The sequence below is a fragment of the Branchiostoma lanceolatum genome, chromosome 3, assembly GCF_035083965.1.
Source record: "Branchiostoma lanceolatum isolate klBraLanc5 chromosome 3, klBraLanc5.hap2, whole genome shotgun sequence".
Lineage (NCBI taxonomy): Eukaryota > Metazoa > Chordata > Leptocardii > Amphioxiformes > Branchiostomatidae > Branchiostoma > Branchiostoma lanceolatum.
In genome coordinates this window covers 835,257-848,217 of record NC_089724.1, presented here as the reverse complement: position 1 = coordinate 848,217, position 12,961 = coordinate 835,257, and the positions used below count along the sequence as shown (strand labels likewise).

The 12,961-nt window shown below is 44.3% G+C and overlaps 1 protein-coding gene across 1 annotated transcript; it reads right to left on the bottom strand.

The window, feature by feature from the left end:
• Positions 1–1,348: 1,348 nt before the first annotated feature.
• On the bottom strand, positions 1,349–11,774 carry LOC136429623 (F-box only protein 47-like). The gene is made up of 9 exons (XM_066419530.1): positions 11,628–11,774; positions 10,590–10,757; positions 8,980–9,056; positions 8,226–8,400; positions 6,399–6,575; positions 5,797–5,952; positions 4,466–4,608; positions 3,383–3,536; positions 1,349–1,907 (listed from the first exon to the last, which is right to left on the bottom strand). Exons 1-9 carry the CDS (start codon positions 11,656–11,658, stop codon positions 1,804–1,806), a joined length of 1,185 nt encoding a protein of 394 aa, XP_066275627.1. The 5' UTR covers positions 11,659–11,774; the 3' UTR covers positions 1,349–1,803.
• Positions 11,775–12,961: the final 1,187 nt, after the last annotated feature.

Sequence of the window (12,961 nt, the reverse complement as noted above, 5' to 3'; positions counted from 1 at the left end):
CATACAAAATGTGAAGGTATGACTGGACAGACAATGAAAAACAAAAAGGGTAACCAGATTCCTTTTCTGTCTATGAAATTCGTTGATCGCTCTGTCAATTCTAAAGCCCCTGTCACACCTGTGCGTATATAGAAGGCCGCATAAGTTGCGCATTAATATGTTTTTGGTTTAGATTAAGTTTGCAGCCGAAGAATTTATTTCTTTGGTTTGATAACTAGACTGCCGGCTCAACGGTGGGTCAAAGTAGAAAACACCCTTTCCCCGCAAACTTTACCTCAACCCAAAAAAAATTCATGCGCACTTGACTATACGCACAAGTGTAACAGGGCCCTTAGGTCGCAGCGCGGTCCCCATTGTAGGACCCTATCACACTTGTGCCTATATTCAAGTGCGTGTGAGTCGGGCATTAACATTTTATTTCATTTCAAGTAAAGTTTGCGGAGAATAAGTTGTTTTCTACTTTGACCCACAGTTGTGCGGTCTACTTACCGAACAAAACAAAAAAAAAGAATACTTTTTCGGCTATAAACTTAACCTAAACCAAAAACATGTTAATACGAAACTCATATGGGCTTGTATATACGCACAAGTTTGAAGGGGTCTGTAATGGGATAAGGGTATCATTTTTCCTAACGGCCGACGAAAGTGACCGGGCCCTTAGCGAAAAACATGACGCTGTGATCGTGGCGCTCAGTCAGTTCTTACAATCATATTCCCATTGTAGCGTCATTTCGTGTTCCGTGTTCCTAGGCTAGTCTTGCCTGTTGTGCCATGTTTTGAAGAATGTTTAGTAGCTCACGCCACTACTCTATACACAGCATTACCACTCCATTTGCTCAAGCAAACTTTAAGCATAACGTTTTAGTTCTGTCAAGTTATTTTACTGTCGTATATATATATCGCACCACTTTCGTAACTGATACACTCATCTTCTACAACACACTTGCATCAACAAAAACCCGTAGAAGTGTTCGTGGATTCAATTCAAGACCCCAGTTCTCTAACCGTCCTGTTGACCCTCTATCTCTGACATGGAGACTTCTTTCTGTGGGTTTTGCCGTCCCACACCGACAGGGAGATGGGGTACGGGATTATCGCACATTCGGGGAGATGTTAAGTAGTTAACGGGATAAATACATGCTTGAATAAGGAGCTTACGCGGCTTAGCTGCCCCCAGAAGTACTCAGGCTCTGCCGCGCTTGGCAATATGCCTCCAGGCGTGGACGTGCAAAGTCGTTTATTAAAGGCAACCATTGTAACGTTTTCGCAACGATGTGGCAAAATGTTCCAAATAGCTAGCTACAACTTATGGCTACATCAAATGTCCAGAAACTTTGATTCTCAAACAGACTGTTTGAAATATATTTGTAAAACCGAACAAAAACTTTCAATATCTTCCTCCAGATACAATTTCATAATTAATAGCAACATGAGAGTTGACTTGTACATTGTCTTTAGATCTATATAAATAATCTATTTGCATCATTGCAATAAATTATAGCTCTTTGGCAACTTGAAAAATTTACTACTGCAACATTTTAAAAAGCATCTCTTATATCCATTATTAACAATAAATATTCAACATAACAATGGAATATGTGTTCCACACAGGGTTCTTAATCTATGTGAATACTGCATTGAAATAGTGAACTATTGTGATAAATAAGGAGGTATTTTGTGAACAATTTTTCTTGCACATATATGATGTGTATGATGACTTACAACCCTCGGAGTCATGGAAGGAAGAAGACGTTACACCTGAGGTCCTCGAGGCCTTGAGGTCCTTCTACTGGCGTGTTAAGGTTAGGAGGTAAGCAGATCGGCAAAGGCTTCCTTCATGAGCTCCGTGTGGAATGCAGTCTGAGCCTCCAACATGTAGTACAGGTCTGTGGGGTCGGTCTCTTCTCCTAGTGGGGGTGGGGAGGGGAGGGGCGAAGGAGGATGGTTAGAATGGTGGAGTGAGGGATAGGATGACAGCATGTAGTACAGGTCTGTGGTGTCCGTCTCTTCTCCTAGTGGGGGTGATGGGGTGAGGGGAACGATGGTTAGAATGGGGGAGAGAGAGAAAGGACGACAGCATGTAGTACAGGTCTGTAGGGTGGGTATCCTGGGGATGGTTAGAATGGGGGAGAGAGAGAAAGGACGACAGCATGTAGTACAGGTCTGTGGGGTCTGTCTCTTCTCCTAGTGTGGGGGGGTGGGTGGTTACAATGGGAGAGAGAAAGGACGACAGCATGTAGTACAGGTCTGTGGGGTCTGTCTCTTCTCCTAGTGGGGGGGGGGGGTGGTTACAATGGGGGAGAGAAAGGATGACAGCATTTAGGACAGGTCTTTATGGCCTATGCCCTCTCCTCTATAAGAGAGAAGGGGAAGAAGGAATGCAGCCATATGATCTGTAAGAAGTAAAAAAAAACACTTTGATATGATAACATCTTTAGAGGAGAATAATAAGATAGAAAAGTAGAGGATCATTAGAATAAAAGAACCAATGTGTAAGAGGGTGTGTGCCTGTGACAATTTACAGAGCATGTCAACTTGGGTTTGATATAGCACTGAACAATCTTGTTACCAACTTACAGTTCTGCCTAACTAGTCCACAACAGAACCGCCATGCAATGTCAGAACACTAGACGCACACCAGGGCTAGTTAGGCATCCGATGTAACATGGTCCGGGAATCATTTTTCTTTATCCATTTTACAGCCCACAACTTTTACAACAACATTAGGTCCAGAAGTGAAAAATGTTACCTAGTTTCTTAAAGAAAACTTGCTAACGTGCAAGTGTTGTTTTCACAGTCAAGGGAATAAAAACAAATGTGCAACCGTCTTCCTTAATCATACTTGTTGATGTTTTATCATGACGTTACTATATCAGACTAGGAATAACAACAACCCTCATAATGATACTTTATTCCCTATCTGAAACAAGTGTACCACAAAAGACAAACAATTTGACTCGGATGGAGTTAAGCCAGCCTCGACCAGTCCCCTGGCTGGGTAAATAGTACAAATTAGCCAGTAGTATGCTAAGGGAGTCGGCTACAGGGAGAGGGTCCAATATGCCATCCACAGAGGTCGCAAACTGTAACGTCAATAGCGGACTAACTTCTCTGGCATGTTATCTGTCTATTTGGACAATTTTTACGATTTTTTCAGCCACCTGTGGAGCCTGGTAGAGGCTAGAGTTAACCCAGGACATGTATGGGTGGCAGAGGTTAGGTTATGTTCTATGAACAATTCTAGAAAATATCTATTAAAGTCTCCCTCACCTGTATCATTGTACTTTCCATAAGGATCCCCCCTCAGTCCAAGTGGTACGACCCTTACCTGCATCGTGCATGCCCCCCCACCCCCCCTCAGCCTCAGTGGTACGGCCCTTACCTGCATCATCGTGCATGTCCATGAGAAACTCTTTGAAGGTCTGCGGGATCGCGATGAGGAAGCTTCTTCTGTCGGCAGGAATGTCCATGTAGCGACAAACCCGCCGCGTCACCTGGATAACCCACTGGGTACTGTAGTGCTCCTTAACACACACCTGCCAATAAACCGCCAAATCAATTAATCAATCAATCAAAAAATCAATCACTCAATAAACATGTCCATGTAGCGATAAACCCACCACATCACCTGGATAACCCACTGGGTACTGTTACAGTAGTGCTCTTTTACACACACCTGTCAATAAATCAATCAATCAATCAAACAATCAAAAAATAAATCCATTGACCGACCACCAACCAATCATGTGACATCACCTGGTTCATTCAGGTACTGTAGTGTTCTTTCACACATACTTGTCAATCAATAAATCAATCAATCAATCAATTAACCAATGACTAGTTAGGAAAGGGGGGTTAGGGTTAGGTGGGGAAATGGGTTGGGGTTAACACAGAGAGAGGGGGTTAATATAGGGAATGGTGTTACGGGATTTAAGTTAGGAAGGTGGTTAGGTTGTTAATGTAGGGAAGGGGTTAAAGTAGGGAAAGGTGGTTGGAGCATAGGTTGGTTGGATGGTAAAAGGCTGGAAAGCGTTGTTAGAGTAGAGATGGATAAGGTAAGGTAGGGAAGTGTTGTTAAGGTACGATACAAAATGGTTACAGTGTTAAGGTAGGGTTAGGTGAGGTAAGGTACCTTAGCCAGGTGCACGATGGTCTCAGCCAGCTTGTCTATGGTAGGGAAGGGTTGCTAGGGTAGGGTTAGGTAAGGGTAAAGGTAAGGGTGAGGGAAAGGGTTCTGTACCTTAGCCAGGTGCACGATGGTCTCAGCCAGCTTGTCTATGGTAGGGGAGGGTTAGATGGGGTAAGTTAGGTGAGGGTTGTTAGTGTAGGGTTAGGTGAGGGTATAAGGGTGAAGGAAATGGTAAGGTACCTTAGCCAGGTGCACGATGGTCTCAGCCAGCTTGTCTATGGTAGGGAAGGGTTGCTAGGGTAGGGTTAGGTGAGGGTAAGGGTGAGGGTTCTGTACCTTAGCCAGGTGCACGATGGTCTCAGCCAGCTCGTCTAGCCGCCCGTTGATGGCCTTGCTGCCCAGCAGCTTCACACAGATGTTCTCTCCACACAGCGTCAGCAGGCGCGCCAGGTTCTCTGGGGTCCAGCTCTCAGGGATGGCTGGGGGGAGGGGTAAGGCACAGAAGTTAGGATAGGTTCTCTGGGGTCCAGCTCTCAGGGATGGCTGGGGGGAGGGGTAAGGCACAGAAGTTAGGATAGGTTCTCTGGGGTCCAGCTCTCAGGGATGGCTGGGGGGAGGGGTAAGGCACAGAGGGAAAAAGTTAGACAGGATAGGTTCTCTGTAGTCCAGCTTTCATGGCTGGGGGGAGTAGAGGGGTAAGGCACAGAGGGAAAAAGTTAGACAGGATAGGTTCTCTGTAGTCCAGCTTTCATGGCCGGGGGGAGAGGAGGGGTAAGGCACAGAGGCAAGAAGTTAGACAGGATAAGTTCTCAGGGGTCCAGCTCTCGGGGATCATGGCTGGAGGGAGGGGTAAGACACAGAGACAAGAAGTTAGACAGGAAAGAGGAGGTATGGTTAAGATATAAAAAGACAAACAGGATGTATGAAGGAAGGAAGAACCGTCAAAGGCAAAAAAATTCAATTTTGCTTCGACTGTTCATTTTAAGTCTGTCTTGGAAAATACTGCTTGCCCAAAGAAACAACTAGCCCTTCAAGATTTAAAGTCTTAAAAGTTTGTTTTTTCTGCTCTTTGGAGATCTTGTCACTTGAAAGAGTAAAATGTGGGTGAGATCAAATAGGGCATCAACCACACAAATCAACAGTGCCACCTACTGATCCTTCTTTAAACTGCACCCTAGCTTGTGGTTTCAACCCCCATACTGTCTGTACAATGGCTATCCCAATGAATACTTTCTGCTTATGGCATGTCTAATGTTATGGCTTGAAAAGGTCTATTTCTCCTTTTGGATACTATCTTGCTGGCCTATACCATGAGGGGTATAGTATACTGCACCTTTCAATAGTTTGCCTGTGGCTGCATCACTCTTGTTAATAAAGGTAGTACTGTGAGACTCAGCTACATCTAAGCTAGTCATTCAATTTCTCACTGATCTTTTCTAAAAACCAGTTACATCTGAAAATATAAGCAGTTTTCTTAAGAAAAGGTAACTTAACATTGTTGGAAAACAATGAAATCAAAGGACTGTATACATATTTTTGCCAGATGCTGTCTATATAACTATCATTAGCAATCTCATCAAAAGATATGGGTTACCTTTTGCCATTACATAATGAACATTATAAACAGCCTGACTTGGGCAACCAAGATTTGCTGCCCCCTGACCTACCGGTGACCTCCTCTATGACCCCGATGATGTCATCCTCGGTCCACTCCCTGCCGTAGTTGTGCAGCGTTTTGATGGCGGAGCCCAGCTCGGCCAGTACCACTGTGGAGGCGGGGGTGTTACTCTCTGCATCCCCCATCTCCAGCCACACGGCACCATCTGTAAACAGGTAAAAAATGTAAACTTTAAGGCAAAGATAGTCCACCAGCCTTTTTGAGGCTGTAGGGCAGTGGGTTGTTATCCACTGTATCAAAAGCCAGAGCTCATCCCTCTTTTTCCTTCACCTTTTACCTCCCCAACAGAAGCCAGGTACCCATTTTTACACCTGGGTGAAGTAAGGAAAGTCATGTAAAGTGCCTTTCATAAGGACACAATGTCAGTGGCATTTCAGGGTATTGGTAAAATGCTACTAAAGCCAGTACAAAATATTAACAACAACAAAATTATTTTTCTACAAAAGGTCAGGCATTAAGACCAACTGATCATTCAAAGTAAAAAGAGTTTCCTGAGCTGAAATGATCAGGTGTAAGTTCTGAATAGGTAAAGGAACAGGAGAAAAGAAAAGGTGGAAGTTCTGAGTTGGAAGTTCTAAACAGTTTCCTCACCCTCCTGGAAACAGACGGGCCCAAATAGGATGTACAGCATCCGCGCCTGGTGCACCATGGGAAGGGGCTTCAGCAGTCTGGTCAGCCAGAACGCTCGCTCCAGCTGATGTTCACACTGGTCAAGCAGAACTCTCCTGTAGAACAGCCGCAAGTACAGCTCCTCATCACCACGGCAACCTGCACATGTAGAACAGTAAGGAGTGTTCACACTGGTCCAGCAGAACTCTCCTGTAGAACAGCCGCAAGTACAGCTCCTCATCACCACGGTAACCTGTACATGTAGAACAGTAAGGAGTGTTCACACTGGTCCAGCAGAACTCTCCTGTAGAACAGCCGCAAGTACAGCTCCCAATCACCACGGCAACCTGTACAATTGTAGAACAGAAAGGAGTGTTCACACTGGTCCAGCAGAACTCTCCTGTAGAACACTGCTCATCACCATGGCAACCTGTACATGTAGAACAGTAAGGAGAGTTCACACTGGTCCATCAGAACTCTCCTGTAGAACAGCTCATCACCATGGCAACCTGTACATGTAGAACAGTAAGGAGTGTTCACACTGGTCCAGCAGAACTCTCCTGTAGAACAGCCGCAGGTACAGCTCCTCATCACCACGGCAACCTGCACATGTAGAACGGAAAGGAGTGTTCAGACTGGTCCATCAGAACTCTCCTGTAAAACAGCTCATCACCATGGCAACCTGTACATGTAGAACAGTAAGGAGTGTTCACACTGGTCCAGCAGAACTCTCCTGTAGAACAGCCGCAGGTACAGCTCCTCATCACCACGGCAACCTGCACATGTAGAACGGAAAGGAGTGTTCAGACTGGTCCATCAGAACTCTCCTGTAAAACAGCTCATCACCATGGCAACCTGTACATGTAGAACAGTAAGGAGTGTTCACACTGGTCCAGCAGAACTCTCCCTTAGCACAGCCGCAAGTACAGCTCCTCATTACAATGGCAACCTGTACATGTAGAATAGTAAGGGGTGTTCAGACTGGTCCAGCAGAACTCTCCTGTAGAACAGCCGCAGGTAGAGCTCCTCGTCACCACGGCAACCTGCACATGTAGAACAGTAAGAAGTGTTCACACTGGTCCAGCAGAACTCTCCCTTAGCACAGCCGCAAGTATAGCTCCTCATTACAACGGCAACCTGTACATGTAGAATAGTAAGGGGTGTTCACACTGGTCCAGCAGAACTCTCTAATAGAACAGCTCATCACCATGGCAACCTGTACATGTAGAACTGTGAGAAGTGTTCACTCCAGTCCAGCAGAACTATCAAACAGCTCATCACCCTGGCAACCTGTACATGTAGAAAAGTAACATGTGTTCACACTGGTCCAGCAGAACTCTCCAAAAGAACAGCCGCAATTAGAGCTCCTTGTCACTATGGCAGCCTGCACATGTAGAATAAAGGAAAGTAATCACAATCCAGTTTTAGCTCACTGAAGAGCTAATCTTCTACTGGTCGTGACAGAGAAGAAGATAGACACTATGTACAGGTTCATTGTACCGGGGAAATTCCTCTAGCTCTTTCCGAAAAGCACAATAAACAGTGGACCACGGCTTAACGTCCCGTTCTAAAGCCTGCGACATCTTCCGGTAGTGTGCATGTCGGTTGAGCGACACAGCTGGGATCGAACCCGGGGCTTCTAGTTCCAGAGGAAAGATCGTTAACCACTGGACTATGTACGCTACACAGAACAGTGAGAAGTGAACACTGGTTCAGCAGAACTCTCCTGTAGAACAGCTCATCACTACGGCAACCTGTACATGTAGAACAGTAAGGAGCGTTCACACTGGTTCATCCTCACACACTTACCGTGTGCCGACTGCAGGACCTGTGTGAGCTTCCTCTGTACGTGAGAGTTCACAATGGCGTAGACTCTCAGACACTCCACCTCATCCCAGCCAGCAATGATGGTGTGCAGGAACCGACCGTAACACGTCAGTGCCAAGCAGCGGTCAGAGCAGCTCAGACACGACAGAAGGTCCAGCTGAAAGGAGGTGGGATGAACAAAAAGATATCAAAACCGAAGGTTCCACTTGAGTATGGTACAAACTGCCAGGGGGCCCATTATTAAACTTAATCTTCGATTTTCAGACCAAAGACCATAAAGGTCCATACACAGCATAACTTAGAGGTGGATACCAGTTTGCTGGACCTGAATCGGACCTTTATAACATCCAAGAACCGAGTCCAAAAAAACTGAAAGCTAACACCTGAGTCCAAAAAAACCTGAACAAAGTTAAACATTTATTTTTTAATTTTGTTTGTTAAAAAGGGTTTTAAGACTCCCCTTTGTCAAAAAAGCATTGAAAATAAGTGCAACATTCAAATATCAAACACTGGTTTGTCTTGAAAGTCTTCTCACCAAGTCGTGCGTGTCAGTATTGATTCTCTATGAAAATATTGGTCTGATAAAACAAAACATCAACTGGACAGGATCAGGTCCAGGTTCAGGTCCGGGCCTGAACCTAAATCTCTGGAAGTGGACCTAATTTTGGACTTGGACCTTATCAGGCCGAACCGGTATCCACCCCTAGCATAACTGATATCTAACTGAGAAGCAAACCTTTCTGATGAACTGCTCCATGATCCTGAGCCTGTCCCTGGTAGTGTAGAGGCAGGTGACTCTCTTCTGAAGAACACCTGGAGAAATGCAGCAGTAGTGTTAGTGTTAGGAACCTCAGTCTGAATAGGTAAGAGGTGTTCATCTCTTGTACGCAGCATTCGTCAGCCCACAGGAACCACTGCTAGCAACGGTCAAGAGATGTAAGCTTCAGTGGTTCGGCCACCTGACACGCCACGACAACCTGGCCAAGACCATACTGCAGGGCACCCTGGAAGGAGGTTGCCGTAGGGGACAACAGAGGAAATCCTGGCAGGATAACATCGCAGAGTGGACGTCCCTTAGCCTGTCTGAAAGGCTGGCTGCTGCAAGAAATAGACGAGCCTGGAGACGGATCTCCATCTTCACTGCTACCTTGTCCCCCCAACGACCTGGAGGTCAAGGGACTAGGTAGGTAGGTAGGTTCAGCTCAACTAAATGAAATAATGTTTGGTGTGGGCTCGAATAAAATCCTAAACAGGGATATGCGGCTCCAGTGTCTTTTCTGAAGATGTGGCGTGAGTATGTACGGTTGGCTTGAGGTTGCCCACTTCTATTACCAAATAAAATAATGTTTGTTAATAATGATGCCAAATATTGACAACCTGCTAGAAGTTAAATATACTGACATATAATCATTTGACTTGTAATGCATCAAGGACATGCTTCAGTCTGAAAGGTCTCCCCTGTTGCTACCGGGCATATGACCGTTGCTACATAACATTAATGTTGCATAGTCTCTTCATTACTGTTACCAATTGTCTGTCCGTCCTTTCATGTTACATGTACTTGCAATTAGCCTATGGGCAAGAACTTGCAATAAACAAATTATGAAATGTTGCTATATGCTTTATGTCATGCCTGGGCCTGATACGGACCGTGTGATAATTTCCCGTATCACATTTGGGGAGTTGTATCACAGGGGCTTCCATAGAATATCTAGAATGCATTCGAGCGTGCCGGTTGCGCCGCCGCTGAAAATTCGAATACCAGATTTGGAGGTTGGAATCAACATCGTTTCAGTTTTGTGTTCGAGGACACAAAACTCCCTCAACTTTTGGCGCATTCCGCATTGAAATGTGAGTTTTCTCGGGTTGGTATGACATAAATGAAATACAATACGGTATATTCTGCATCACCCTCGGTCCCAGCCCTCCCGCGGGTCAGATCGCCCTTTGGCCTACGGGCAATCCTACCCGCGGTCGGGCTGGTACCTCGGGTGATGCGGAATACACTGTGTTGTATTCAATATATATCATGCTGTTCATATCTTTCGGTTATCATGCGTGAATTTGATACTCCTGGAAGAGTTACTAAGCTGTCCATTTACTTAATAATGACAGCTAAAGGAGTTGATCAACCAAAAACAAGTCAAAATACCTGTACAAATTTTGACATTCATGGGTCATTCTTCGAGTTCTTCAAGTTCTTAATGCATAAAATTATGAGTTTTTAAATATTGTGATTTAAGCCTGATGAATGTGAAGCCCACACAACTCAAAAATGGGTCTACAAAGTTGATTAATTAATTGATTGATTGATTGATTGATTGATTGATTTGATCAAGGGCTAACCTAGCCTGCGGAAGTGCTGCATGAGGCTAGCGTGGTGGTCCTGAGTTGACGGCTTGTGTAAGGAGACCCTCAGGAGGAGCCTGTCCTCCCCCAGTTTGCTGTCCATGAAACATTCCACCAACCCTCGCACTGCCTTGGATACAATGGTGAGGGTGGACAGGTCCACTACTAAAAAGGGGAAAAGAAAAAGGTAAGTATCGCTTATAGATGTAGTGTGGTCTATAGATGTTCTATTTCTCTCATCTCTTAACAAGAAAACCTCCTGAGGCCAAATATCAACTAGGGGTGGATACCGGTTCGGCTTAATAAGGTTGAAGTCCAAGTTTAGGTCCAGAGATTGAGGTTCAAGTCAGGACCTGAACCTGGACCTGATCCTGTCCAGTTGATGTTTTGTTTTATTAGACCAATATTAAGCATAGAGAATTCATACTGACATACACAACTATAAAAGTTCTTTGGGAGAAGACTTTCAAGATAAACCAGTGTTTGATATTTTAATATTGCACTTGTTTTAAATGCCTTTTTTGTCAGAGGGGAGACTCAAAACCCCCTTTATCAAGCAAAATAGAGAAATATATTTGTACTTTGTTCAGGTTTTTTTGGACTCGGTTCTTGGATGTTATAAAGGTCCGATTCAGGTCCAGCGAACCGGTATCCACCCCTAATATCAACCCATTCCCTTGGTGCACAGACAAAAATTCAGCAAGTAAAGGACAACAGAGAAAGAGGGTTTGGAAGACAAGTTGAATCAGACTACATGTACATCATGTCAAGTGACTACTAGGCTTTGGGTCAAGTTAACTTTTGTGTATGAAGATGTTGATTACAGTGACAGTCACAGATGAACCTTGAATACTAAGTACTAATACATGTGAAGGGTCACATTTATTATTTTCTATTATTAAGTAAATTGTGTGAACAAGAGTACAGTTTTATTTTTATGTTCATCAATCAATTCAGCAATTTCTTCTACTATATCTACAACTACAAGAACCGACAAGTTGACCTGGTGTGGCCAAAAGACAGTTCCTAACTCACTTGACAGCTCATATAGGATGTTGTAGATCATTTCCACTGGAAGGATCTCAAAGAACCCCAAGGGTCCGTCTTGAATGGCACGGGTGTTGCTCAGATAGCGCTCCTTAAAGATGAGGCGTGAACTTCTCCGTCTTGACTTCTGGCACCTGCAGGGAGGCGCGTCTGCCTCCGCTGCCACCAGGAGGGGGGTGGGGGTGTCTCCAGGGGGGATGGGGGTCTCTCCAGGCAGCATGCTGGGATAGCAGCAGAGGTCCAGCTAGAAAGGAAGAAGAAACCCTAGTAAATAAAAATGTTTCCAATGTTTATAATACATATCGAAATTGAAATAAAAGAAAGTCAAACTTGCATGTGTGCGCAGTTCACACACACACACACACACACGTGCGTAGTTCACACAGACACACACACAAACACACAGATACACTCAGAAACTCACACTCTGAGACACATCTTCTCACACACACACATCCATACAAAACATGCACACACAGAACTCAGAAACTCACTGATTCAAACACACAAATGTAAATTCAGTTTTGAGACAATCAACAGTGTCATGTACAAATATAAAGTTGAAAGCGTGACTATGTTTAACTAAATGTCTAATAAAACATTGCAAAAGGTTCCCTCCGTTAGAAAATAAACTCAATTTCTCACACAAGGCTTGCCCCCCCCCCAAAAAAAAATTTTTTTTATAAAAAATAGTCCTTGCTCATACTTGACTACTTTATACGTATGTAGATCATGTTGATGGTATAGTATAGACAGACTCACTCATGCACAGTGACACAGTGTGATAAATACACGGGATAGTTTCTGCTCACCGAAGCGATGAGAAGCTCAAGTTGGTCGTCTGCAGCTGCGAAATTGTTTATGGCGGGAAATCCGAACTCGGAGCTGCCAGAAGCATGTACTTTATAAAATTGCGAAATTTCAAACTGAAACCTCAGTCAGGAAACCTACAGCTTGTACTAAATATTCAGGTTAAGCTATTCAGACACTGTGGGAGATCACATATGTCCTAAAAGTAGAGGAAACCTGTCGTCTGCAGAAGTTGTCGCCTGCTGTCCGCCATCTTGCTTCTTCGTTTTCTGGAGGAATGGGACCGTCCATTCGATCTAAAGGGGGGTGTTCTACAGATTTGGCACTCTTTGTCAGATGTAAATGTAATTTATGGCTATTGATTATAATGGGAACATGAAAGATAATTAATATCAAAAGAAAAACTTTTTTTTTTCTTAATGTTCTGCCATTTCGATATAATTCCTTTAAATAAATAAATAAATTCCTTTACATGCAGTACTCCCCCCCACGCAAATCACTTGGTATCTTGC

Excerpts from the sequence above, each read along its gene's own strand:
- LOC136429623 (XM_066419530.1), bottom strand. The coding sequence starts at position 11,658 with ATGATCTACAACATCCTATATGAGCTGTCAA. Across the intron at positions 5,953-6,398 it reads GCCCGTCTGTTTCCAGGAGG|ATGGTGCCGTGTGGCTGGAG; the intron begins GTGAGGAAACTG and ends ACCTGTTTACAG. Across the intron at positions 4,609-5,796 it reads GGTCATAGAGGAGGTCACCG|CCATCCCTGAGAGCTGGACC; the intron begins GTAGGTCAGGGG and ends CCCTCCCCCCAG.